Consider the following 24,233-nt stretch of genomic DNA (forward strand, 5'->3'; position numbering starts at 1 on the left):
AATTGTACCAACTTGATAGCTGAAAAAATAATAATACATGATGATAAGAATAAAAGTGATAATTAGCTGACAATTATTAAAATGTAGCAGTGATATTATTGATACAGTAAGCATTTCAGGGTTGATTCAAAGACTGAAATTTGTAGGGATACCTGTTTTACCACAGAAGACTTCTAATCATCAGTAGTTCCCAATCTCCATAAATACACAGTATGGAGAGGAGTCTCTTATAAGATTGCATTAGGTAATGCTTTAGATATCTCTGGTACCTCTGAGGAGAATTTCAGTTTAATGGTGACCACAGGGTGTCTTAGCCACTTTCTTAACTTCAGCTTTAATACCAATATTCATTAGCAGTATGATTTTGTATGTAGAGCAACATAATTTTGTCTTCATCTTGTAAACCTGTGAGCAGTTTTGAGGCGGCATTCTGATAATGAGGATTGCAGGCTCCAAGCAGCACGGTGTTCTCAGCCTGCCTCCCCGCTGTTCGGGGGTACCAGTGAAGTTGCTTTAAATGGGAAGCGTCTGTTCTTCCTCTGAACCCCTCACACCACAACAGATGGGTGGAACTTGGAACATGGAAGGTTTTACCTCAGAGGTGGTAACAGTGAAGCCACTCATTAACACTGAATTTACCACTTCGTTAGCAACGTTGCTTCCTGTTGAGCAAAGCTAATACAGGCTCTCAGGTTGACTGAGCAGGCTTTTGTCTGCTTCTGCAGCAATAAACCTAGGAAAATGCATATCTTCCAGGCAAAATTGTCTTACTCAATTTCTTACCAAGGTTTTGTGAACAGTTTTATACTTTGCTGTCTGATACTATATGAAGCCTACATTTCTGAGTTGAAAAATTGCTGGAGCTGTTGTGCATCTTTGTAGGCTTCACTTCTTTTAATTGACTTTTGCATTACTGATTCTTAGCACATGTTTGCACTGCCCATTTCTAACTTAAGGAGGTGATATAAAGGTTCCTGCTGGGTGGTGCATTATCACCATTTTAGGGTGATAGCTTTGGATGTGATCTTATTGGAAGTCGTTATTATAGTGAAAAATGACCCATCTCAAAACAGCAAAGCAAAGAAAAAAAATCTAAGAAGATTTTTTGGCAAGATGAGGAACTGGGTGACCAGTAGAACATTTGCGTAAAGGTATGTTATAGATAATAATACAATAAAATATTTCACACACTTCAAACATTTATTATGCCTCTGATGTGAGCATTGCTGCATTTCTAAATTGGCTAGTTCAGTGGTGGAGTAACAAGGGAAATACTTTTGTAATTACTTAATTTTTCATTGTATTTGTGCTCCAAATAGAATTACTTTTATCTGCAAAAGTAAGTTACCTTACATTAAGGTTTGTTTCTTACAAACTCAGAAGAGGTTAAGTAATTGTTTTGTCCTTTTGCTGATTTGAAACAAAACAAGTGCAATAAAAGAGAATTTCTGTGATGTTGTACTTAGCTTTGAATGACTTAGCTGTCATTCTGTTGGGTTTAAAATACTGAACATATTTTAAAATGTTATGTTTGGAGATGAAAATTGTTTAACTAGGTTGTTTTCTCTCCTTAGGAAAAAAGGATGTCCAAAGTGGTCTTCCTGGATTTCGATAAAGGACCATTGCAGGAAGCCATGGATATTAGTTGTGAGTTATAACATCTTAATTCAAAGAGTCTAGGTAATAACTCCTTTTAACTGAGTTCCATTCAAAATGTTAATTAGTAACTGAAACTATGTGATTGCAGGAATCAAATCTCACAAAGTATCAAAGTGAGTAGTACTCTCTAAGGGTAAAATATGTGATTTCTGTAAAATATAGATGTCCTGACTCCCAGGTGTTTTAATGCCTTATGCTGACTGTGTTCTAGGGACCTGTATAAAAAGAGAATGCCAGGATAGACTAAAGTTTACATTTCTGTTGGTCACACATTGATTTTCATGTGTAGGCAGCTCCTTTGTGCTCACTAAGCATTGAAGAGATGATTAGATGTATGAGTAAGAGTCACTTGTAGAAAGACAAGGCCACCCATGGGGAATTAATATGCAGTAGTTCTCTGTACTGGAAGATATTGTTAGTGTCATGCTCTGGCTTCAACACAGTGACTTCATCTGGTAGGTAGATCCTAGTGAAATGTTTTGTTCTTACAGTAATTTTTCCCCACCTTTGATAAGATGTTGTTTAATTTCCTTATCATTTAAAATAGCTTTATAAGCAAATGGGATTTATTTGTTCTAAAGCAATGAAGGTCCTTTTGTAAGAAGGGAAATGGAAGACATCTATTTTCCTCAGTGAGTTTGATCCTTTGCTGTGTCTCTGTCACTAATCAGATACTCAAAATCAGCTTCATTGTGTTTTTCCCTTCTGCAGGCTTCCATGCAGCATCAGGTCAGTTGTATGGAAGTACTTCAAAAAAAGTGCTACCTTGAGAAATGTAAAGACTCTTTTAGTTTCCTAAAGAAAGTATGTTAAAAAAAAAAAACAACAGAATTGCTAGTAGATGTCTGGGTAGCCTTTACCGCTTACTTTTACTTCTGAAGAACAACTGAAGATAATCTATATTTATGTACATATAGAATGCATTTGCTTTTGTTTTGGCAATCTGATTTTCCCCATCTTGCTTGTGTGTAGGTCTCAGGTTTCTTTGAACTGGGATATTTGTCAGTGACTAGTTTGCTGTATGGTTATTAATATTGCATAGCAAAAAATAGTGGGTTTTTTCTTTCTTCATTGGCTCACTATAAATATTCTGGATATCCTAAATGAAAAGTAGATTTTTGACAAGTTCAAAACATCTTTTTAGAATACAGTGTGAAGAGAGATCCTGAAGAAGAGCTCTAAATTAAAGTTGTCATTATTTATTTCTGCAATTGCCTGATTTTTTCTTGTTTGTTTTTAGTGTAAATGTACTTAATGGATAGACCAGCAATATGGATGATTTAGAGACAAATACCGAAGTCACTGGTGCTAAAGAAGAAGAAATCCTATGTGATGATAATTTTGTATCTGAGGAAGAAGGTGGCATTCCCAAACCAGAAGAGAGTGACACATCATTTCAGAACAATACATTGACTCTGACTGAGGAGCTATCAAGGGACAGATCTGAAAAAGCCTTAAGTGGAGGCCAGGCTTCTCTGTTTATACACACTGGTGCTCCTACTGTTCCTAGTGAAAACTTTATGTTGTCTAGAGGAGCTGCTGTTAATGGACCAGTTTCACACTCCACCTCAACAAAGACTTCCAATATGAATAAGGGCAGCGTTTCATTAACCACTGGACAGCCTGGAGGTCATCTTGCAGATTCCTGCTCAACTTTGACAGTGGTTCATGATCTGCAGCTGCCTGCGAAGAGTACAACACAGAAATCCAATCAGCACCAGGTTTTATTTTTGTTACCTGATGTAGCACATGCTAAGAACCTGACTCATTCCATTAAAAATCTACCTACCTCTGCTTCAATTGGTTGTGATTCACAGAAAACAGTAGGAAATAGTGTAGATAGCACTTTAGTAGACCAAGTAGAAGTTTGTGAGGATGATAAAAATTTACTATTAAAAGATGATTGTGTCGATACATTAACAAGCATTTCCTCAGGTACAGGTGGCTTCGGATCGGGATGTGATCCCAGCTGGGATCCACAGAAAGAGTTTATACAGTTTCTTATGACTAATGAAGAAACAACAGAGAAGTCTCCCGTTCACTGTAAGGTAGGGCTAGAAAAGAAACGAAAAAGGAAAATGGATGTTAGTAAAATAACACGCTATACTGAAGACTGTTTTGATGATACCAGTTGTATTCCTAGTAAATCAAAACTGTTAAATGTTGAATTCTTAGAGCAGAATGAGGAGCTACAAATAGTAGAACCACAGAAATACTCATTGAGTAAAGTAAAGCCCGAATCTACAGATGAAGAGCTGGAAACTGTTGATGGTATCCAGCAGCTCATTTATAGTCCCACTAGTAACTGTGCAGAAGATACTTCTCCTGTTCACACTAGCACTTTTCTATCCAATACTTTGAAAAACAAATGTGAAGAGAATGATTCTGAACCACCATCTACTTTCAGTACTGATGAACCATCGTTTTATCCCTGTACAAAGTGCAATGTGAATTTTAGAGAGAAGAAACATCTGCATAGGCATATGATGTACCATTTAGATGGGAACAGTCATTTTCGGCATCTCAATGTCCCCAGGCCCTATGCGTGTAGGGAATGCGGAAGGACATTCCGAGATCGTAATTCCCTTCTTAAACATATGATAATTCACCAGGAAAGAAGGCAGAAACTGATGGAAGAAATCCGTGAGCTGAAAGAACTTCAGGATGAGGGTAGGAGTGCACGGTTACAATGCCCACAGTGTGTATTTGGTACCAATTGTCCCAAAACGTTTGTGCAGCATGCAAAGACCCATGAAAAAGATAAAAGATATTACTGTTGTGAGGAATGCAATTTCATGGCTGTGACAGAAAATGAACTGGAATGCCATCGAGGGATCGCTCATGGAGCAGTAGTCAAGTGTTCAATTATTGGTAGTGACTTGTCCCAGAGAAAAACTCAGAAAAAGGCATCCTTGAAAGATCCTTATTTAGGATCCTCAAGAAAGTCATCGACCTATATGTGTAAGCTGTGTCCATTTGCTACTTCAGCTAGAAGCATTTTAAAAAAACACATGGCATATTTGCATTCAGGATCATGCCTTGATCCCTTTGGTAGCCATCTTAGACTAGAGAAAAGAAAAGGCAGTATAATAGAAGAATCTTTAGATTTTCGTAGCAGGACAAAACAGTTGATCAAACATTCTTCTACTTTTCCAAAGAACTCTGCTTTAAAACAGGATGCAAAAAGATCATTTGGCTCTACTTCACAATCCAGTAACTTCGCAAAACTTCACAAGAGACCCTACAGGATACAGAAGGCTCGGAAAAGCGTTTCACAGTCATCTGTAAGTGTGTGCAATCTAAATTCTACAAACAAGAACTTTTTTATTAGAAATAGCATTGACCAAAAACGTAAATGTTTTCATCAAGCAGCAAAGCAGAAAGCTAGTGCCAAAAAAAGTAATTATTTATATAGACACAAATATGAAAACTACAGGATTATTAAAAAATCTAGTGACTCTTACCCTTTGCATTTAAAAAAGGAAGAGTCCAAATCTGTCAGTGCTTTACATTTATTTTCTTCATCAAGTAATAATTGTTTTGTCATGGATTCAAATAGCCTTGATTGCAAAAGGGCAGAAGGCTGTAAAGATCATAGGCATGTAGCTGTAAAACGAGTGGTTAAAGAATCCAAGAGGGAAGGCTCTGTTACAGGAGATGATTTGGATTGCTATCCAGATTTTCTGCATAAAATGACTGTTGTTGTTTTACAGAAACTAAACTCTGCTGAAAAAAAAGACAGCTATGAAACGGAGGATGAAAGTTCATGGGATAATGTTGAACTATGTGATTACACTACACAGTCTGTGGAGGATGAATCTTACAGTGATATTAATCAGGAGCATGTAAACCTATTCCCCATATTCAAAGGTAAAATGGAAGATAATGAAGCTGGTGATAGATCTTCACTTGGTTATGAGCAGAATGATGGCTTTTATTTTGAGTATTACGAAGATGCTGAGGGTAGTAACTTCTTGCATGATTTGCATGATCCTCAGAATTTAGAAAATGTAGGATCAGCATTGCCAAAGCATAATTCAGTTTTCCACTGGACTGATTTGTCGCTTGAAAAGAAATCGTGCCCATACTGTCCAGCAACCTTTGAAACAGGTGTTGGCTTGTCCAATCATGTCAGAGGACATCTTCACAGAGCTGGACTAAGCTATGAAGCCCGTCATGTTGTTTCACCAGAACAGATAGCAACAAGTGACAAAATGCAGCATTTTAAAAGAGCTGGAACAGGGACTCCAGTTAAACGTGTTAGAAAAGGTAAGATTTGGTTTTTTATGTGGGTACGAAGTTGGGTGGACAAAGGGATTTATTGAGCACTGAACAAGGCTCGCTTTAGCTTCTTGTCAAGCCTCTCTTCTTGTGATTTGCAGTTGTCATGTTTAACTGTATATAATTGTCAAAAAACATTGTAATTATTTTCTTTGTAGCGATTGAGAAATCTGAAACTTCCTCTGAGCATACATGTCAGCTGTGTGGTGGCTGGTTCGATACTAAAATTGGATTGTCTAATCATGTGCGAGGACACCTGAAGAGGCTTGGCAAAACCAAGTGGGATGCACACAAGTCTCCCATCTGTGTTCTGAATGAGATGATGCAAAATGAAGAGAAGTATGAAAAAATCCTAAAGGCTTTGAACAGTCGCCGTATTATTCCCAGACCATTTGTTGCTCAGAAATTTGCATCAAATGATGACTTTTTATCTCAGAATGTTATACCTCTTGAAGCATACCATAATGGCTTAAAGACTGAAGATATATCTGTGTCTGCATCGGAGGAAGAAGGGCTGAGTTTCCTAAATGAATGTGATGAAACAAAAGCAGTACTGCATGATGAAAAAAGAAATCAGTCACTTACACTGATAGAACTCCTGAAAAACAAGAGGTTAGGAGAAGAAAGGAATCCTGATATTTCCCCTCAAAAGATTCATAATCAAACTGCAAGAAAGAGGTTTGTTCAGAAATGTGTTCTTCCATTAAATGAAGACAGTCCATTGATGTATCAGCCACAAAAAATGGACTTGACTATGCAGTCAGGTAAGAAGGTGTTTCTTGACAACATTTCCAAAAAAGTCATATAATTCATAGAAAATGTACAACTGCAGAGTATTTTATTTGGGATTCTGTTCATTTAATTCTTGTTTCATTTCCAGAGGACGCTTGGCTGCGAGAGGTAGCACAGCAAATTTTTCTGACTTGTTTTTCCTAAAGTGAAAAAACCCATCAGCAGCACTGAAGGGTTTTTGTATGGAATATAGTTCCTGTTCTGCATATGCCTGGGCATGCAAATTGAAAGTGGACACAAAGTGAGCCTCAGTAAAGGAAGAAGACACATCCTGCAGTAAACAAGTTGAAGTGTCTATGCATATTTGGTAGACTAACAGTTCTGAAAAGTTTGGGCTTGCAACCCTGTTTTTGGGTGGTAAAACAGCTGGTTTAGGAATACTGCGTTTAAGTCTTCAAGGTTTGTGCAAGGCAGCATTTGCTCAAACTAACAGAACTGTTGATACCATTATAAATGCATAATACTGCAGATTGGTAAATCACTGTCAACTAATTTTGATGGTTTTAGGCAAAGATACTCTTATAACATAGATTGATTCTTGTTTGTTGCAAATTGTGGCTGCTGTGAGAAACTCATGCTTGCTTAGGGCTTGTCCATCCTGAGTGACAACCTATGCTGGGTCAGGCTTTGCTGGTATGCAGTTGTAGCCAGCAGGTTTCCAATGCACGGCCTCTGACCAGTAAGGACCTAGATTGTCCCTCCACTGAGAACTGTGCTAATGAAACAATTCTACAGTCAACTTCCTAGCTACTCTGTATACTAATAGAACAGGCTTTTAGGGTGATGTTTTTAACTTACTTGTCACATGAGAATTATTTCTAGTCTTTGGGAACTCTTACAACATCCCTTTTAATGTGTATGTAGAGCTTGCATTTACCGGTTTCTTGGTTGGACACCACCAATGCTGCAGGATTCTCAAGACTGGAGAGCAGGATCTTATTTTTATACCCCTGGCTTTTTTTTGTGCTGTTTCTTTTCTTGTTATTAACCAGGTTTGTAAAACTGGCAGTGCCTATTACTTTTTCACCTATATTCTTTTCTTTTCTTTAAACAAAAAAAAATCCCAACAATCTGATGTGCTCGGAAGTTCTTTTAGGGGCTATAAAAGTGTGGCAATAAATTTCTTAAGAAGAGTGGCTTTCTAAAACGACATAGTAGAAGTGGAAAAGAATTACATTTTATGTCTTCTGTATGTCTGTGGTTGTCCCTTAAGACAGGAGATTGCTTAATAAAGGAAGTGTATCTTTGACAGGTTTAATGATTTGAAAAATAATGCTCAAGAATAGTTTGCCAAACCTGACACTGTGTTTTGCTTTCTGTGTAATATTTACTGCTCAATACTAGGTAGAACCTGTTTGGTTATGATGAACAACCAAGTAAAAATAAACATATGCTTGCATAGTACTAACAGTTCTGAATGGGGCCCGATAGTTTTCTGTGGCTGAGGTAACAGAATTTGATAACTAACGCACTGTGCCAGTTGAGTTAATAAGAAAATATTTAACATCAAGTTGAAAATCTTCTTTTTTTCCTAAAAAAGGCAAATATTCCTAATTCTGGTTTTAGTTTTATAAAAGCATTTACCAACAAGTGTTCTTCTTCTGTAACTTGCCTGAAAAAACAGCATGTCTTCTATGGGCTGCTGGAGAATAGCATTCTTTCTTTCCTGCAGAGACTTTTCAGCTGAGTAGTTGTAGCTTTTTCATTTATTCTTCTAATAATTTATTAGTAGAGAACCTGAAATATTAGTTCACCAAAACAATGTATCTTTTGTAAAATGCAGGGAGAAATATGGTGAAGTTGAGCAAGAGATAAGTTATAATGGTTTCTTTGTCTGTAAGTGAGGAATTCAGTATTGTTTCATTGCTTTCGTGTGATAAATAGCATGTTGCTTTGTTTATACTTATTTAGCACAAAGATTTTGGCAAAAAAAACCGTTCAAATCATTTAGTTTCATTATCAATTGTGCATCTAAAGTAATGAATAGAAAATGCACTGAACAAATGTTTTGCCTAACAGCTGTTCACTGGTGTGTTTTACCACCTTTTTCTCTGAGCCTTCAACAGCAGCCTAATTTTAGCATTGAGTGCTTTAGTCTTATGGGTAAAACACTTTTAATTACCACTTTGTCAACTTGACTTTTCAAATTCTCTTTATTGGAAATTCTGAAAGCTCTGAAATTTCTCAACAGAATTGTGCTATTTAAATTGCAGGACTGTATTTTGGAATTAGAGTTTCATTATGTGGAGATCTGTAGGAGCTTGGTAGTAGGTATTAAATGCAGAGTAGCCTACTGGGCTCAAGTTGCCTCCTTTCTGTTCTTTTTCAAATAACATGGTTTGGCTTAAAGCTGTAGGTGGAAAACTATTAACGGTTAACTTGGATCCTTCTAATATACTAAACAATTGCGTCAATGCAGTGAATATATTTTAAACCATCTTTATTGCAGAAAACTTTTTACAACGCTTTGAGAATTTCATTTTTTGAAGAGAGAACTGGATTATAGTTTTCTTTTGAATGATAGGTATGCCTGTGAAGCTTAGAACGTGTGTGCATTGCAATACGACGTTTACAAGTGCTGTTAGCCTGTCCAACCACTTACGCGCTTATGCACGAAAGAAGAGTGCTGGACTTTTGACTGGGACAGGTATGTTTTGTTACAGATGTAAAAGCAAGTCTGTCTATGATACATTTTCTTCATCAGACTGGACAAAAGCATATGTTAATTCAAAATAATTTTGAAGCCTCTGCCGGTAAACAATTTATTTGCCATAAAACTTCAGCAACTTGTAAGAAACCGTATGTTGCTGTTGTCCACTCTCATGTCTGATTTTCATTCTTAGTCTTTGATTTTGGATCCAACATTTAAGGTATGTAAGCAAAACTAAGAGATGGTTGCTTAAATTTATTCTCCTATGATATCGCAACTTCCAAACCAGATAGTTGGCCTTCAAAGGAAGTGTTTCAAAGTATCTCAGAAATGAGAGTGGTGGGGAGGAAAAAGGCAACGATACAACAAGTAGTTTTTACTGTCTAGTACATACAGTTACAAAGAATACTTCAGTAAAATAGGAAAAGCAAGTCATTTTACACTCTGTATATTTCTAACAACATATGATATGCAGTTGGTTTCATATCTTGTTTGGCTCGCAATCCAAAAACTACCTGCTCTGCCATTGAGTGAGGGTAGTACAGTAGCATTTGGCACTGCTATTAATGTTCTTTATTAAAACACACTTCATTTTGAAATTCTTCTAAAATGCCATATTTTGATTTGTTTTCAGAGACCTGCAGCTTGCTTGGCTGTAGGCAGTTTCTGAGTTTACTTGGATTATTGCTGAGATTAGTGGGACATCACATGGTCAACAGCAAATTGAGGAGCAGAGATGCAATATAATGAGGAAAATTTGGAGATATGAAGCCTGAAATATTCTGTAATTAAGAAGGGCAGCCATCAGTTTTCTGTGTCAACAAACACAGACTTTGACATAATGCTCTTGGAAAATGTGTAATCCTTTTTTGATCTGCAAATGTAATTCATTATGCTAAGAATGACAAACTGAGTAGCAGGCTTTCTCTGTAGAAGGCTGAAAGTAATATTTTTGTAACACAGGCCTGTGGCTGCCAGGTCTTCTGTTGCTTTACATTAGTGCCATAACAAAGCAGATTTGGAAGGAAGTCAGCAGATGCAGTAATACCTAACATGTAGAAGAATATGCCTTTAGTCAGTGATTCTGAAAATTTTCATATTTATTCAGTAGAAGGCTGATAGTAGTGAACTTCATTTACTACTGCTGTGATTTTATATTAGTCCTGTGGTAAGTTCCTTTTCTTAGAGACTTACTGAGGAAGTATTTTTCAATGGCTATATATTTAAATTGTTCATTAATAACAGTAAATCAATGAAGGAGACACTGGCAAATAGGATAGTACAGAGATTGAATCCTAGACAAGCACTTTGTACCTAGCTTCCCTTTAGCTAAGTGGGAAAAGTGAAGGAAGCTGGTTTAGGTACTTTTGGGGATTTTTGTTTGTTTTCTCTAAGAAACGTATTTTGCTAGTGAAGTAGTTGCATAGTCATGAGAACAGATGCCACTTTTCTTACAAGAATGGAAAGAAAACTCGTAAGTCTTCTATCATTGGACCTAGAAGTTTGTTTTGAATTTGGTTGGAAACAAAATGGGGTTAGAAACGAGGTTTAAATAAAAGGTTAGAAACAAAAGTTTGGGGGAAAAAATGTTTTGCTCTCAGAAGCTGGAGCTAAGCCAGATAAATAAGTTCTATCATGGATAAAGGCCTGTCGCTGGAACCATTGACTTAAGGAGTAAGTGTTGAGTTCTAGCTGTAACATCATGCAACCAGGGTGTATCTGTAGCAACAGTCATTACTCTGCTGCAACTCTGTGAAGGGTGTAGGCTTTGCTCAGTGACTTCTCACTCAAGCAAGCTTTATGCAAGGCTTGTAGACCAAAAAGTACGCTTTAAACAGTTGTTCTGTTTGATATTTACTTTATCATACAAGTTTTGTGAAGAGAATTATTTTAATGCAAGATTTCACTAGTACACACTAGTTTTTAAGCACACACAAGTACACTCTTGTTATGAGTGTTACTCTTGAGTAGATCTCAGGTTTTCTTATTAAAAGATGGTTGAGAGCAATTTTGAAATGTCTTCAGTTGGGCCTCAGCTACAGCTAAACCGTCAGTGGTCTTCAACCATTGTATGGAGACATTGAGAACATGTTTATGCATGTTGCTTCTCATTAAGCCTTTCTTATGTCTTCTAAAGCAAACATAACTACCAAAAATAAATCACATCCGTTGAATAATTATCTCTGTTTCTTGCTGTAATAAAATAATGTCTAAACATGAACACTTGATTATCTGGCAGTTGATATGGGACCTGTCTAGGCACTACTATTTATTAGGAGAAATAACATGAGAAATACAAGATCCCTGCATGCCGCCAAAGTGAGGCCTTTCCCAGCATTACATTAACTTATGTACTAGTCTCAGATTTTCCATTTGTCTGCACGTGTTTTTGATATTGACTGTTACCATATTGCTCTTCCAGCAGGTGTCCTGCTTCTTCAGTCAGCAATGTCATCATATTTAGTTAAATCTTAGCCTGGTTTTTTTTTCAAATGCAACTCAACAGTTTTAGCAGTATAGTAGACATAGTTAAGCATAATGGTAACTTTGGAGAATGGACTGAAGAAAAACATCCTAGAAGTGAAAGTTCCTAGGCTGTTGGCTGTTTGAGGTTAATCTTTATTAAACTTTATTTGTGCCTGTACCAATGCAGTAGATCCACTGTAGAGCAAATACCTGTGTCTTCAGATGTCTGGCTGGAATTTTTTTTGTTGTTGTTATTCAGTCCAATTTTCAACAGTGTAATTGCTCATCTTGAATAGATGTTAAATTTCCTTTTTATACCTGTTTTGATGTATAGCAACACATTGGTGTTTCTCAGAGCAGGTGATCAACTTGCTTCTTTCTTCTGAGTATCTTCAGAGCATTGAACAAACCTACACAAAATCTTCAAAATGCATCTCACTCTTCTTCGTATAGTTGTATATTCAGCTTCCTTTCTTTTTTTCTCTCTGGGCTTCTCTTGCTCCCTCCTGCCCTGGCTCTCCCCAAGTCTCTTGATTCTTCTCTTGCACCCTGGCTTTTTACATCTTCTCTTTGTTGACCCTGTTCACATACTCAGTCTTTTCTTACTGGCTTTCATCTTCTGGAAATCACCACTTTCTTCTTTGGTCTCTGCTTCTATAGGTGGAGACTGCTTTGTCAGAAGTTTGGGAGGGAACAGTAAAGTACAGAGCAAGGAGTCTGGTCTTCAAGCCGACAGTGTGACTGCGGTAGTGGTTCATGAGGGCTGCTACATGTTCAAATGATTTCAAATGTTGTTTTGTCAAACTTGTAGCTTTGGGACGTTTGTGGTGGAAGCATATCAAGTATGCAGGAATCTGAGATCCACTGGCTTTGTGTGTCATTGTTCTGTGCTGTTACAGTCATAATGAATCAACTGGCATGATGAGCTCATTTTCAGCATCTTATAAAATCCTACAGCGAGCAAATGATAGGAGGGGTTTATTTAATGTACTTCACTGTGCAGTAGTGATGAGGATAGATAGCAAGTGATTGAATTGGAAAAGTTAGTGATTAAATATACAAGAAAGATAGTTCATTATTTTTTACTTGGCAGTGTTTTCAAATGTTTAATTAGTTCCATTTCTGTGTCAAATTATTCAACTTGTTTTAGCTTATGTACACTTTGACAAAAGTAATGAAGTCCGAATAAAAGACCCAGCTTCAGTTTTCTTGAAATCAGAAGCATTTCCTGTTGGGGACATCAGGAAGCAGAGCATTTTAATTTGGAACTGCAGACCAAATGTCCCAGCATGAAAGGGCATCTAATTGTGACCTGTCTAGTTCACTTAGGCATGCTCATTGGAACTTCCCATGTCCATCTGCTTGTAGTCTTTCTTGATAAGTCATCACAGAGGTTTTTGTATGCAGTGCTTTTACCTAGCATATATTTTTCAAAGTAGTGTGCTCTGAAATTGTACGTAAGTATCTCAAGTAGAATGCTCCAAAGTTCGATAGTCTTTTGTTTTAAATGGGTTGTTTCTCCACCATGTTGTATCAGCAGTTTGAGGATGTTGTGTGACTAGTTGTTTACAAGAAGCGTTTCAGTTATCAGCTAGGAAACACCAGGTGGCCAAACTTGAAAGAGAGTTCTTCCAAAAAGAAGTAGGCCGTTGTGGAGAGTGAGGAATGATAGTTTGGAAGCTGTTATAACTACAGAGTAGCTGTTAATGATCAGTAGTTCCTATCTCTCTGTAGCAATTTGCTGCAGTTTCCGTGCAGCTTACTAGACCTAATTTATCCTTGGTCTCTTCCCAGACATGATAAAAGACTTTCTGAGGAGGTCATGTTTTGTTACAGTAAAGGCATAGAAAATGCAGGAACTGAGTTTTGGTCGGAACATGGCTACTTTATGGGGAGGCAATGGCTGAGGTAATTGTGTAATTTAGTTGATGTTTGCAACTTCTTGTAAGCATTGTATCAACAGAGTACTCAAGTGTGTGCATGTGACTGTATTTAAACTTGTTGTTCTCTGGATAGACAAAATGAAATTATTGTGATGGTTACTGGTACACATGCCTCATAACTGCTGTTTGAATTGTAGTTTTCAATGAGCTTTACTCAGATATTCCTCCTTCTTCACTCACTTTCCATCTTCACTGGAGTAACTTCAAAACATACTGGTGCTGCTTTGAGCTCCCTAAAATGTAAAAGAATATGTTCACTATCTCAGAAGATGAAGGGAAAAAAAATGACCCTTGCAGAACCCAGGATTTGTGTTCTTAGTGTTTTCTGTCTTTTATAACAGCTTCTTCCTTGGGCAAATTACTTTCAAATTTAGCTAAGTTGCTGTGAGAATTCATAGCATAATCTGAGTCTTTTTTCGTGGTCTTTTACTGTGGTATTTTCTTCTCTTTGTTTTATAATTTCCTTATATGGAGTCTCCATCGTAAATGGCTGAAAGAACATGCCCTTGCTTTTGTTTTCCTTGTTTTCTCACTGTTCATAGAAAAGGTAGCTTTCAAGGAAGTAGAAACTACCTCTCCTGCTTCATTATGGCAATTTCTGTCAGTGTTGCTGTTGTTTGATTGCACAGTAGTTCAGAGGGGTTTTTTCCTTAGAAGATTATACACACACATGCACACACAAACCCATCAGGCATCAGCAATCTGTTGCAGAAGACCAATGCAGGTCTTGTAGGAAAGGGAAAGCTCTCTGAAATGCTCCAGATGCATGTGAGTAGAATCAAATTTCTTGATGAGAATGAATGTCTTTGCCAACCTCAAGGAAATCAGCAAGTTCTTGTTCCAAGTGCAGGTTGGCCTCTCTAGGAGGAGTCTGTTGTCACTATTGCTTCTTTTTTTTCCACTTATAAACTGACATCAACTAACTTGTCATCAGGTGCAGCTCATGGACACGTTTGCATTCAGGTAATACCAGCTTCTGTTTCCCTTCTCCCCATGATGTTCCAGAAGATGGCAAAGGCAAAGCTTTTGCTGCAGTAACTGCTGCAGATAAGTTGTGCCTCATACAAACAGTTCTCTTTAAAACATGGGTGTCTGCGTTCCAGTGTTTTATCTGCTTACATTGCTGATGGTGTTACTGAAGTTGTGGTATGTAAAACTACCACTTATATATGTGGTAGTTCCTACCTGATATGATAGTTAGCTTTTTTCTTCCTAATTAAATGAAGAGTATGTTTCTTGTGAGAGAATGAAGTATTAAGAATCCCTTGATGCTTTTCCAGAAGCATCTTGGCCATTTCTCTCTCTCTCTCCCCCCTGCCACCTTGGGTTACTGCCTTTTTATGCTGACTGGTTTTGTTGTTGCTGTCAGAAAAAAAATGCTCTTAAGCCTCATTTTCCTAATGTTGATCTGAAGAAGTCTCTCTAGGTTGGTGTCTGCTTTCCACTTATTGTATTGGTTCTCTGATACCTTCAAACCTTAGATATTCATTCTGAATTTTAGATAGGTAGGAATCCTTAAGTCAGGGATAGAACTGGAAAACATCTAGTATGTCTACCAAGTTGAAAGTTGGGCTACAAGGTAAAAGCTTGAGAGGTGCTCATTTGGAGGGCATGAGAAAAATTAAGGATACAATCAAGACTGTGTGTTCTTTAAATCAACATGTTTTACCTCACCAGACAATGTCTTATGCTTCAAAATGCTAAGAGGTTAATTCTTCTGTTTCATATTCTAGGAGTCAAAACTTTAGCCAAGTGTAACAAATTTTTTCCCCATTTTACTGTTAAGATGCTTCAGTAGCATAACATTATGCCTTCTTGGTATCAAGAATACCACCTGGTACTGTCTTTCTGGTTTCTGTGGAGTTTTTGTTGAAGTGGCGTAACTGGTTGTTTGCAAAAGTTTTTGTGTTGGAGTTACATTGTTGGTGTCTTGTGTTTTGGAATAGAGTGTAGCTAGATACACTTCTCAGTTCAAGCAGTCACAAACTTCTTGAGCTTTATCAGCTGTTTGCATCATAACAATATTAATTCAGTTTAATCCACTCATCCCCCACTTCAGCTGCTTCTTAGAACTTCCAGGTTTTGTTTCAGACTCCCATTACATTTGTTTATGGGAGATACAGACCTCAGAGCTATCTGAACTCATTTGCTATGTTTCCTGTTCACACACATTACTTTCATACACAGTTTCAAATGCTTAGATTGAATTTAAAAAGTGGCCTTGCCATCCCTGTTGATTGTCCTAATACCAGCTCCCACTACCAAGGACTAATACATAGTTTTTGTATGCTTCATTAGAATTCAGACAGGAGTGAAAGGGAAGCTTCCTTTGAAACTCTTAGAACAAAAGGACAAATTTTTGCTTTGTGTTGAAAACAAATGGCAGGTGTTTTATTCAAGCTAGAAATTCCTGATTGTACTAGCTGGAAGCTACAACTTCATAAAGTTGTAACTTGGTTGAACATGAGTGGTGTTACGATGGGACTTGAACTACAAAACAAGTTCTGAGATTTTGACAGTGTTTTGTGCATGAAAGGGAATTTCCAATGGTGCTTTGCTTCTGTATAATTCTGCAATAGGTTTGTAGGCACTTGCTGATACTAAAACAACAGTTTAATGCTGAATGTCAATTATCTAGTCTTTAAAAGAGCAAGCACAATGCTAACCTAAAAAAAATAGCTTCATGTGTTCTGCCAGTATATTTCTTAAAATACGCCGTAACTGTTTTGGATTTATGTTATAATTAACTACAGAAAAACAAGGAGGTAGATGTGTTTTCATTATTGCCATAGGGAATACTTAATGAATATCTCTGTTTGACTAACACTCATTGAAGTATTACTTTCACATATGAAAATTTCTCTTCTTAGCTTTAGACTGTAAACAAAAGAAGTCAAGGTCAAGATCCGGAAGCAAGAAGAAAATGCTGCCGTTACCTCATAGTGCTGATGAAGTTTACATACTCAGATGCAGGTACATAGTGTTGCTTTAACTGGAAGAATACATTCTTAAGAGCTTATGTCAGTCATAAAGAGTTTCATTATTGTATCCATAAATGTTTGTGATTAAATTGAATAATGACAGGGGAAAGGAATTGCCTGTTTTCATTAATTTGTACGAGAGGATTTGATTCAGTCACACCTGGGTGTTTGATTGCCAGTAGTTTCTCTAGCTAAAATCTTGCTGATTGTGTCTGAGTAATATTCTGTCCTTCAAAAGAAACCTTATATAAGAAAAACAGATTGTTATTACTGGTATTGAGTGTGAGAATGTGAGTTGTATAAGCTTCAGGATTTTGTGCTCACAGTTACTACTAATGAACTCAATTACTAAGTTTTTCAGCTAAAACATGTACAAACAAACTTCAAGAAAATTAAGACTTTTCCTCTTACTGTCTTTGTTTTATAATTTTTCAGTAGAGATAGATGTATCTTGATGGATTAATTTTAATATTTGCATAGGTTTTGTGGTCTGGTCTTTCGAGGACCTTTGTCTGTTCAAGAAGACTGGATAAAGCACTTGCAGCGACACATTGTCAACGCAAATCTTCCACGGACTGGAGCTGGCATGGTTGAGGTCACATCACTACTTAAAAAGCCTGCTTCAATTACTGAAACTTCATTTTCTTTACTGATGGCAGAAGCAGCATCATAGAACGCAGAAACATTTTAAATTTTAATTGGATGTAAATTTGAAATACTTCATCATTTTTTAAAATAAATGGCTACACTAAATTATGTTTATAAATGCTTAAGAGAGAAAATAGAGGAAGTGGATTACAGTAACATCAAAATAAATTGAATACTTAACAGTTACAATAAGTAGTCTTTATATTTTATATAGGGTGGAAGATGTGTTTTTAAGGTTTATTATGTTTTTGTCAGTTACTGTGTTCACTATCAATACAAGACCATTATATGTATGGCAGCCATTTTTAAATTGTTGCACATGGGTACTTAAAGGAGATTTTAATAAAACAAAGAAACCACGTTCTCTTCAGTGTTACCCAAATCAAGGTTCTGTTTATTCCAAAAAGAATTACATAGTAAAATAAGATACTATTATATTTTGTTTGTATGTATGTAGTGTTTTGTATAATACCAAGAACTGCTAATACAATTTACTCAACTTAGGGCATTAAATACCATGTACTTCATAGTTCAAGAGACTGTTTCGTTCAAATAGGGCAATTAGTACTATTCTATCTAGGTGTGTAAGTGTTTTTTTTAAATCACATGAGGCTTTTTGTACTAAAAAGTGGAGGGAAACTTGTTTAAACAAATTTCTAAGAGAAATATGTACATAATACTGGAAATTTGTGGTAAGGAAATATTCTTTACTTCAGTTGCATTTCTCACTGACAATAAAGTGGTGCATCCATGCTACCTCCTACTTGTCAACAAAGATGGTATTTACCCTTATGTTTTTGTATCATAGTAGATTCAATCCAACTTTCTTTATTACAAAGCATCTTTTTGTTAACAAGTTTGTTACTTCTATGACAATTTACTTAAAGTCTGACTTGCTTACAGAAGTTTGCCTCTACTATTTTATTTAACACTGTAGAAATGTACTAATAAGCATTGCTCACTACACGGTTAGAGTAGGCTTTTCATTTATAATTCTGTTTAAAAGATTGATCATTTTAGAGAATTCAAACACAGATTGAAATGTTTCCACATATGAAGAGAATGTTTACAACTTAAATTTTAGAGCTTGTTTTGGATGTGATTATATGTATGAAAACTGTAACACTATGCTCATGCTAAGGACCTACTTACAGAATTATTAAAATAAATGTGCTGTGAGGATGGAAATATGGTGCAGGTGTCTTGGTCATGATGAATTGTGTTTGTTCATTTAAACTGTCTTCAGAACATGATTTTTGTTTAAATCAAATTAGATTCCTCTACAAATCAATTTTGTATGCAAGTAACATTTCATTTTACTCATATAGGGTAACAGATACTGTAGTTAAGCCAAGGATATGCATTGATATTTTCTTTATATGTAAATAAAGTTAAAAGCAGTTAAAGCAAGAGGAGTATTTTGGTAGAGTATATACATACCTCACTGCCAGTGAAATTGCTTTCCTATGGTATATCTCCTTACCAGAAAAATCTCTAAATAAAAAGGTTTAAAGAAAATATAAATGTCTATAATGTGAAGCATTTATTTGCATTGTGTGAATTAAGTTTGTGGAATTGGTTTGTCTTGCTTGAGATTAGAGACTTCTCATGATCTTAAGTAAAAGTACATTTACTTGCAATAAACTGAATTGTTCATAGATGCATTACATTTGATTGGTGGAAAGTATGAATAAATGTCTGTCTTCCTGGATGCACAGAGTTCAGAGTTAACACATGAGGCTTGTTAATGTTCTGATAGAATAGATGGGCTAAAAATGCACAACTGTGCAAGACAGAGGCCTCAGACAAGGCCATCCTAGCTCTGTCAAGGCTGTCATTAAATTAGTGGTGTCAGGTGTTTAACTGTACAAATTGCTACAGTTAAGTTTAGCTTTCTTGTTGAAATTTATTCTCTTGTAAGTGGAAAAATCTACATCATTACATTTAAAGTCTGGAGGAATAAATACTTTAGAGATTTTAGAAAAGATAACTGGGATGTTGAAGTGTATTGCAAACAAATAGTGTATGCAGACTAACAAATTTCTGAATTTGTGGATACTTGTGGAGCTTTTTTATACGATGTGAAAACTGGAGATTTAAAGCAGTGTGTTGAAACAGAATAGAGGGAAGTGATCACATCACCTTGAATGTTTATAATGCTTTAATAGAGTGCTTGTTTACCCTTCTCACCAAAAAAGGTGCTTGTGAGAGCACCATATTTTATGGCTGTTTAGCAAATGAAAAAATCAATTAAGTGCAAATGATATTTATCTAGTGTTGTTAAGAATGCTTGTAAGGTGAAGCCATACTGTGCAGAATTTTGCATTAGCAAAAGACTCTTACTAGATTCATAAAAATAATTTTTAAAACCCTAGTTAATTCTATTTAATTAATTAAGCCCCAGTTGTGAGCTATTTTATGTAATACTAAAATAAAAATGCAAGGTTGTGTCTGAAGAGCAGTGAGCTCTAGGCTGATCAGTTTCCAAAATGAGATTCTTTTGATGAAGAACAGTTTTCAGTGACAGGCTGTGTGCCCTGCTGGCATCAGATCCATGTGGTATCGTTCAAAAAATATGTAGGAGTTCTAGAACTCTTCTGATTATTAAATTAATTGTTTATGTGGTTGATACAGGCTGAATAATCTTTTTTTTTTTTTTTAATAGAGTACTATTAGCTGTTCTTAGCCTCTAGTCCTCAAGTGGGGCTATTTGTTTTCCTGGTTTCTGTTGTGTGGAAATACAGATATTTTTAATCATTATCTACAAGGAACTATAAATCCCCCTCTCTGGAGTTACCAAAATTCTAAGTAATGTAGTAGAAGAGGGTAAATTAAATGGGTCACTTTGTGATGCCAGTCTGATGTTGTGTGGCTTGAGGGGCTCTGGCAGTCTGTACTGAAGGGCTGGACTTGCAGAGTTGCTCATCTAACCACCGGTGTTAGTCTGTTCAAGTTGGGTAAAGGCTGCGGTGGCACAGTGATTTCTGTTGGGTTGATTTTGGTTCTTTATGACAGTCCTACTCGTTTCTGAAGTTTCCTACTCGTTTCTGAAGTTATCCTAGTATCTGGTAAAGGTCTCTTTAGTAGTAGCCTCAGGAAAATTGTAGACCACCCCCATACACTTTTCATAAGATGATGGCCTATATTCCCTAGTCCCAGTGATATTTCCAAATCAGTCCTCTTCAAAAAGTAAAACTCTGTTTGCATTCCTTGAAAAGATGTTTCTGCAGAACCTTGGGTAGGTGATGCAAGCGCCCATGGTAGCTGCTGCCCAGGGGTGGTGAGTTCAGGCACGGAACGTGGGGGCGAGCAGGCAGCGCATGCCGGGCATTTACTGCGGTTTGCCCGGTCCTGCCCGTGTGTCCTGCGGGAGCTGTGTGAGGGGGCTGCTCCCAGGGCCGCGGGGATCCAGCTCTGCCCGCAGATCCAGCTTCTTCCTCAGGGCCCGCCCTCTGCAGGCAGCAGTGCCAGAGGGGAGCTGCGGGCCCTCCCGCCCGTAAGGGAGGGACTGGCCGGGGCACGACTGAGCAGGGAAGGGACTCACAGGAAGGACTGGCCGGGGCAGGACTGACACGAAGAAGGACTGACCGTAGGGGCCGTAGCTGCCGGGGAGGGGGGAGTGAGCGAGTCCCGGGCTGCGTGCCTGCGCTCATTCCTGCTGTCCCAGCCATGCTCAGGGAAATCAGCAAGCTGTTTGAGGTAAGTGATCACAAGACAAACGTGAGTTATCAATTGGGGCTCAGAGAAGAGCATCCAGAGTTTCTGAAGGTCAGTGTCACAGGGCTGAGATGGGAAGATGCAATCTTATTTTGACTGTGATGCTTTTCCTGGGCTAGTTATGGTTCTAGGTTTCTTGCAGTGCTTTAAAGAGGGGTTATGCACTAAATCTACCTGATTCTGAAAATCTGCAGAAGATAAATTGGGCTGAATAAATGTGGAAATATTAGCAGTGAATAACAAGGACTTGCTTTTAACTAAATGGTTATGGGCTGTGAACAAACCCTGTTTAGTTCAACACTATGGTTAACAGAATTTTTCACTTTTTATAACAGTAGTTAGTGGCCTGGATATTTAAACATCAGTCTCATATTTTAAAAATTGATTTATATAGTTTTGAGTTTGTTTAAAGAAAACCCCAAACTTTTTAGGGTGGTACTTACTTTAAAAAGCTGACTGCATTATGATTTGATATTTCAATCCACCATGCTTTGTAGGTGCTGTTGCCTGATTCATGGGTAGCAATTGTGATGTAATGGAAACATTTGGCCATAGTGCCAGGTTTGTAATCTCTTGCAATAAAATGTTCCTTTCTAACACTGCAGGCTTCTTGGTGTTCTTCCCATTGCTCGGAGGTGAGCTGCACTGCTCGTGTCACTGCACTGGGGAGCTCCCCCCCAGCCAGAGCAGAGGGCAGACCTGCTGGCTGTGGCCACCTGAGAATTCAGAGAGATGAAGCAAGGGGGGGTATTTACATGCCAGTGGTAGAGACTAAGGATGAAAATCAGTGCCAGGAATGCCACCAGAGCCAGGGACCCAAATCTGAAGCTGAATCCCAAGTGGCAGTGGCTCTCATCTGTGCCCATGTGCCCACTTTTCAGTCTGTACAGTCTGGTCTCACTGCTGCTTTCTCCCACAGTTAAGAGCAGGTTCTGCTTGCAGCTTTGGCTGCCATGTGTGCCTGGACAGAGCACACTGAATAACCCAGTCTGCCTGGTGCTCTGCAAGTCCTGGGCTCCTGCAGCATGAGAGGATCCATTGCCACACCACAGCCATTCACACACACTGTAAGAGAAAAATGCAGAGGTTGATCAAACACAGCATAAGACTGTTGAGGGATGTGTTTGCTTTAAATAAGGGCTGGACTGGGGATCCCTTCCATGTTTTGCTGAGGCTGAACTCTGGCACTGTTCATTTCTAGTTGCACTATAGGCTAATAAACTTGTGTTTTTAAAAAGCAATTAAGAAATCTCTTAACTTTAGTGCCCTTATTAAGATTTGAGCACAAGTCAGCCAACAGCCTTTTTATAAAACTGCTTGGTAATACTGAGTATTTTCATAAAACTGCTTGGTAATACTAATTCCTCTACATCAAGTAGAGGAACCTTGTGGTCCAGTAGCTGGTGTGTGGCTGCAGTGCTTACCCCTCAGGGAAGTGGTCCTGGCTGCCCTGGCTCATGGGCTCCAGAATGGCAGTGGAGGGGTCTGGGCAGTGTGTCACTGACTGTGGGTGGTTTGCACACATTTCCTGAGGACAGACATGGGGTTATTTTGGCTAAAAAAAACCAAACCCTGGAATAAAGGCATTCCTGTGGGAATGTTCTTTAATGCAAAAATGCAAACTTTTTTATAAAAGCCCTAAAAGATCTTTCTCATGTAGGCTCCCGTGCTCTTTTCACTGCAATTAAAACCCAAGCAAATGGCATTCTCACTAACTGTGAGCCCAGAGGTTCCAAAATTCCAGCTCTTACTGTACAGCTAGGGAACAAAGGAGCCTTGGAGCCTTTTCAGACCTTCCAAGGTGCTAGTACTCCTTATGTTGTATAAATCACAACACTTCTGGGCTTTCTGTACTATATTTTCACTCAAAACTACACTTTCAACTCATAAGGTCTGAGGTTTGTGTACCAAGTGATGATAGCCCTTCTGCTTTTGTATTAGAGACCTGCAACATGAAACATGCTTACATGATACTCATGGTAAGTGTTCCTAAATATTATCTACCTCTTTTTAAAAATCTGTTTATTGGAAACTGAAAACTTCACATGTAAACCTTTGATTATGTATCTGAGTCAGCAGCAGCGTGTTTATCTCGCTGTGAAACTCAGCCAAATCCATCCTCACTGCTGTAGCAACAAATGCTGAAGCTGTGAATCCCATTGTGCTCTTTAAAACAGCTTTGGAAAATAGTAGACTGATAAAGGGAAAACACACACCATTAGTCTGTGTTTTAACCAAATAAGGAATTGTGTGTCAGCCAGGTACAAGTCTTGCTGACAAGAAGTAATTCTTTCATCTGTCTTTTCCCTGAAAAAACTTAATTGTGTGAAAGTAGGAAAAAGAAAACAGCCTTATTTGGATAAAAAAGCAGGAGAAAAAAATCTTTTAAAAACAAACAAAAACCCCATAGGTTGAAGGAGAAACTGCAAAGAGGAGAAGACAGTATGAGCCTGGGGTTGGCACCTGTTTTGAAATCTAGCTGATGGCTGCCTTTGCTGTGCCTCCAAAGCTTCAGGGGTGCACTTGGGCTCCTGGCACAGAGGAGGCTGGGGCAAATATTATCCTTAGAGGAACAGCCATAGAAGGAGTTGTCACCCAAAACTGTTAAAGAGATAGGCAGTGACAGGTAAGAGGCTTTAAATCCAATTTCTTGTGTTGGAAGTCAACTGTATCCATTCCCTTTGCCATCTGGAATACATTTACTGAAGCTTTGTCAGTGCTGCATATAAATCCATAGACACTTAGTCCAGTCATAAAATAACATTAACTGCTCTTCCCATGTATAGCCTCAGTGACAAATTTGCTACTGAAATCTGATTTTTCAGGTTCTGTTCATGAGACCTTGCCATTCATTGCCTCCAAAATTTTTCTCCTTTCCTATTTGGCATCCATAATTTTGCACCATTCTCTTGTCACTGAAATAACCTCCACTGCTAAACCCAGTGTTCTTTGACTGCAGCTGACCATGAGTGCTAATAAATGAGTGAAGACCCTGACCCAGAATGTGAGTGTTCTTGCAGGATCCCAAACTCATTTCTTTGCCCTCAGGCCCAGGTTCCCATCTGGGAGCAGCACTTAGCCGCTTCTCACTGGGTG

The 24,233-nt window shown here is 37.8% G+C and overlaps 1 protein-coding gene across 5 annotated transcripts in view; it reads left to right on the top strand.

Annotated features, from left to right (window-relative positions):
- ZNF644 (zinc finger protein 644) overlaps positions 1-21,739 on the top strand; it is a 48,789-nt gene extending 27,050 nt beyond the window's left edge. For 3 of the 5 annotated variants that reach the window (XM_064719331.1, XM_064719333.1, XM_064719334.1), the window contains exons 3-9: positions 1,575-1,647; positions 2,900-4,943; positions 5,373-5,928; positions 6,099-6,704; positions 9,257-9,379; positions 16,662-16,764; positions 17,253-21,739. In XM_064719331.1, coding sequence (XP_064575401.1) covers positions 2,931-4,943; positions 5,373-5,928; positions 6,099-6,704; positions 9,257-9,379; positions 16,662-16,764; positions 17,253-17,445 — 3,594 coding nt within the window. In that variant the 5' untranslated portion in view covers positions 1,575-1,647; positions 2,900-2,930 and the 3' untranslated portion in view covers positions 17,446-21,739. Of the gene's footprint in view, positions 1-1,574; positions 1,681-2,899; positions 4,944-5,372; positions 5,929-6,098; positions 6,705-9,256; positions 9,380-16,661; positions 16,765-17,252 lie in introns of all 5 variants that reach the window. The other 2 variants (XM_064719332.1, XM_064719335.1) reach the window with 2 other exon arrangements.
- The last annotated feature ends 2,494 nt before the right edge of the window (positions 21,740-24,233 follow it).

The sequence above is a fragment of the Zonotrichia leucophrys genome, chromosome 8 (assembly GCF_028769735.1).
Source record: "Zonotrichia leucophrys gambelii isolate GWCS_2022_RI chromosome 8, RI_Zleu_2.0, whole genome shotgun sequence".
NCBI classification, from domain to species: domain Eukaryota; kingdom Metazoa; phylum Chordata; class Aves; order Passeriformes; family Passerellidae; genus Zonotrichia; species Zonotrichia leucophrys.